This window comes from Charadrius vociferus, unplaced genomic scaffold (assembly GCF_000708025.1).
Source record: "Charadrius vociferus isolate BGI_N301 unplaced genomic scaffold, ASM70802v2 scaffold358, whole genome shotgun sequence".
Taxonomy (NCBI): domain Eukaryota; kingdom Metazoa; phylum Chordata; class Aves; order Charadriiformes; family Charadriidae; genus Charadrius; species Charadrius vociferus.
The window spans coordinates 409,097-412,491 of NW_009649576.1; the positions used below are offsets into that span (position 1 = coordinate 409,097).

The 3,395-nt window shown below is 62.2% G+C and overlaps 2 protein-coding genes across 2 annotated transcripts in view; one reads left to right on the forward strand and one right to left on the reverse strand.

The window, feature by feature from the left end:
* The window catches only part of HAS3 (hyaluronan synthase 3), a 2,374-nt gene extending 1,203 nt beyond the window's left edge, over positions 1-1,171 (forward strand). Inside the window, 3 exon segments of the mRNA XM_009890335.1 lie at positions 58-159; positions 258-753; positions 756-1,171. Of these exon segments, the coding sequence (XP_009888637.1) occupies positions 58-159; positions 258-753; positions 756-1,171 (1,014 nt within the window).
* Positions 1,172-2,635: 1,464 nt separating this feature from the next.
* Positions 2,636-3,205, reverse strand: CHTF8 (CTF8, chromosome transmission fidelity factor 8 homolog (S. cerevisiae)). The gene is made up of 3 exons (XM_009890336.1): positions 3,183-3,205; positions 2,940-3,057; positions 2,636-2,848 (listed from the first exon to the last, which is right to left on the reverse strand). Exons 1-3 carry the CDS (start codon positions 3,203-3,205, stop codon positions 2,636-2,638), a joined length of 354 nt encoding a protein of 117 aa, XP_009888638.1.
* Between the last annotated feature and the right edge of the window lie 190 nt (positions 3,206-3,395).

Here is a 3,395-nt window from a genome sequence, read left to right on the forward strand (position 1 = left end):
GTCTGCCGGGCGCGCGTGGGCGGCGGGAGCGGGGCTCGACATTCCCTCTGCCCCCAGGTGTGTGACTCAGACACGGTGCTGGACCCCGCCTGCACCGCCGAGATGCTCCGCATCCTGGAGGCCGACCCCCGTGTTGGTGGCGTTGGCGGTGATGTCCAGGTACCCCGGGTGTGAGGGAGGGCACCCCGGGGCGACAAGGGTGCTGTGGGGGGAGTTGCTGTGGTGCTGGGGCTCACATCCGTCCATCCCCTCCCCAGATCCTGAACAAGTACGACTCATGGATCTCCTTCCTGAGCAGCGTGCGGTACTGGATGGCCTTCAACGTGGAACGCGCCTGCCAGTCCTACTTCGGCTGTGTGCAGTGCATCAGCGGGCCCCTGGGCATGTACCGCAATGCCCTGCTGCAGCAGTTCCTTGAGGACTGGTACCACCAGACCTTCCTGGGCAGCAAGTGCAGCTTTGGGGATGACCGGCACCTCACCAACCGTGTACTCAGCCTGGGCTACCAGACCAAGTACACGGCTCGCTCCAAGTGCCTGACAGAGACGCCCACCCGCTACCTGCGCTGGCTCAACCAGCAGACCCGCTGGAGCAAGTCCTACTTCCGCGAGTGGCTCTACAACGCTCTATGGTTCCACAAGCACCACCTCTGGATGACCTACGAGTCGGTGGTGACCGGCTTCTTCCCCTTCTTCCTCATTGCCACTGTCATCCAGCTCTTCTACCGCGGCCGCATCTGGAACATCCTCCTCTTCCAAAGCTAGTGGGCATCATTAAGGCCACCTACGCCTGCTTCCTGCGGGGCAACGCCGAGATGATCTTCATGTCCCTCTACGCGCTTCTCTACATGTCCAGCCTGCTGCCTGCCAAGATGTTCGCCATCGCCACCATCAACAAGTCAGGCTGGGGCACGTCAGGGCGCCGAACCATCGTGGTTAACTTTGTGGGGCTGCTGCCGGTGTCGGTGTGGGTGGCGGTGCTGCTGGGCGGGCTGGCCTACACCGCCTACAGCCAGGACCTCTTCAGCGAGACCGAGGTGCCCTTCCTCACCTCAGGTGCCATTCTCTACGCCTGCTACTGGGTGGCCCTGCTCACCCTCTACCTGGCCATCGTCGCCCGGCGTTGCGGCAAGCGGCAGGAGCAGTGTGGGCTGGCCTTTGCCGAGGTCTGACCGCAGGGAGCGCCGGGGTGGCGCCGTGTGCTGGGAACAGGGTGACCACTACTGGTCCTCTCCTCGCCTGCCACCAGCCCCGGTGCAGCCGGCACTGAGCCGTTGGGTGCTGGGCAGCGCTGAGCGCGCCCACCGCAGCGTTTCTGATCAAGTCTTTCTTTTTTGTTGTTGTCGTCTTTGGGTTTTTTTTTTCTTATTATTGTCATTTTTCTGTACAAAGCGGGCTGCTGGCTGGGGGGAGGCTGAGCCGGGGCTGCCTGTCACCAGGCTGGGGACAGCCTTGGTGCTGTGAGGGTGACAGCAGTGTTGTCCCCCCCCTCTCCGTGCCATACTGAGCATCCTGGTGAGCAGCGCGGAGCGCTGCTGGCCGGGCTCCCCCCACCCCATCGCCGCGGCTGGATCCTCCACCCCTCGGTGCTTTCTACAGGGACTTCATGGTCCCCCTCCACGGTGCTATGGCAAAACGGCCCCACAATGGCACTGTCTCCGTCTGGCGCTGTGCTGGCACCGCTGGCTGGTGCTGCCTGCCTCAGCCCCACAGCCGTCGTATGTGCGGGCACGTACCCACGGGGAGCCCCCCACAGCTCCCTCCAGCCCCCTTTCAGGGGGGTCTGGCTGCCCCGGGAGGGCAGCACCTCCCTTCAGCTTTGCCAAAGAGCCAAAGGGGGGACCCCGGCATGCAGAAACAGGGGAAACCAGGGCCGAGCCACGGTCCCATTGTACCCACCCCGCTGCCTTCCCAGCATCTGTCTAGACAGCGGGGAGACGCTGGGTTTTGGGCTCGGGCATGCAGAGGAGGGCGGGGAAGAGCTGGTTCCCAACCTTTCCCCTCCCCGGGGAATTCACCCGGTTGTCTCCCCTGGGCCCTCTTTTTGTTTCAGGGCTTAAATAACCTTTCTACAACTGAGCATTTAGATTGTTTTGTTTAATTTAATACAAGGGTTTTTAGAAGACTTTTGTAGCTCTTTGGTACTCATACTTATTGCTAATTGTTTGTAAAACTATTTATTTTTTAACCTGCGGGTTTTTTTCATATTTTGGAAAAGTCTGTTTTTATATCCTGATGTATTTGTCAAAATAAAGACTTGTACAGAGAGAGAGCAGTGTGTGGAGAAGGGGTTGGTGGCCCTTGTCCCCCTGTCCTGACACGATGGGGGGAAGCCCATGCCCAGGCTCAGAGGAGGTTCCTGCCCACCAGGACCCATCTCGCCTGGGATGGCAGCTGGGTTTGTGCCCCAGAGCTCAGCGGCTCTCAGAAATGGAGTCATTACAGGGGAAAAAAAGCAACCCAGAAAGGGCTCTGGATGCCCATATATGGGACCCAGCACCCAAAGCTAGCCTGGGAGCCCTCCGGCTGGGGTAGGGACAAGGCCAGGACTGACCCTAGATCTCCCTGAGCCCTGGCCGCAGTGCCCATGGCAGTCCTGGCAGCAGAGTGGAGCTCATGGCCACCAGCCTGAGTCCTCACACTTTCTTGGGCACATTGGTGATGATGGGCTTGGGGCGTGTTTTGAAGAGGAGCTTGGTTTTGATGAGGGCGGTGACAGTGTAGTGGGTGTGTGGCCCTGCAGGGCCAGGCTCGCCAGCTCCCCGCTTCACCAGGACGGCAAAGGGCTTCTCCAGCTGCACCACCTTCCCGTAGAGGATGTGGTGGCCCACAATGAGCACAGGGACCCCCTGGAGAGAGAAGAGAGAGGCGGAGGGTGAGGGCGGGCAGGGCCCCGGCTGCCGGGGCCATCCCTGGTAACACAATGGTGGGGTGCCTCACCTCGCAGGTGTAGTGCAGGTCTCCCAGGAGGCTCCCCGCCAGCCCACTGCTCTGCCGGGGCTCGACCTCGCCCTGCAGCTCCACCAGCACCCACTGCGCCAGGCCTCCAGCACCCTCGCTGTGGGTGAGAGAGGCAGCTTCACCCAGTGGCTCAAAACCTGCCGGGGGCCATGGGCACACAGCCGGGCACTGCCGGGGGCAGCATCAGGCCCTCTGGGGCCGTGCAGCCTGCCATGGCCTCACCTGGAGATGACGATCTGCACCATGCTCCGGGTCCTGCAAAGTACCGGCAGAGACACAGTCAGCATGGCAGGAGGACGGGGCAGGCCCTGCTGTGGTGGGAGCCCCCAGCCCCCCCTGGGCCCGAGGTTCTCCCCGGTGCCCCCCATGCCCATTCCCCACTCCCACGCCCTGCTGCTGCCCCCGGGGACCATAGACCCCCCACCCCAGACACCC

Excerpts from the sequence above, each read along its gene's own strand:
- CHTF8 (XM_009890336.1), bottom strand. The coding sequence starts at position 3,205 with ATGGTGCAGATCGTCATCTCCAG. Across the intron at positions 3,058-3,182 it reads GTGCAGATCGTCATCTCCAG|CGAGGGTGCTGGAGGCCTGG; the intron begins GTGAGGCCATGG and ends TCTCACCCACAG. Across the intron at positions 2,849-2,939 it reads ACCTGCACTACACCTGCGAG|GGGGTCCCTGTGCTCATTGT; the intron begins GTGAGGCACCCC and ends TTCTCTCTCCAG.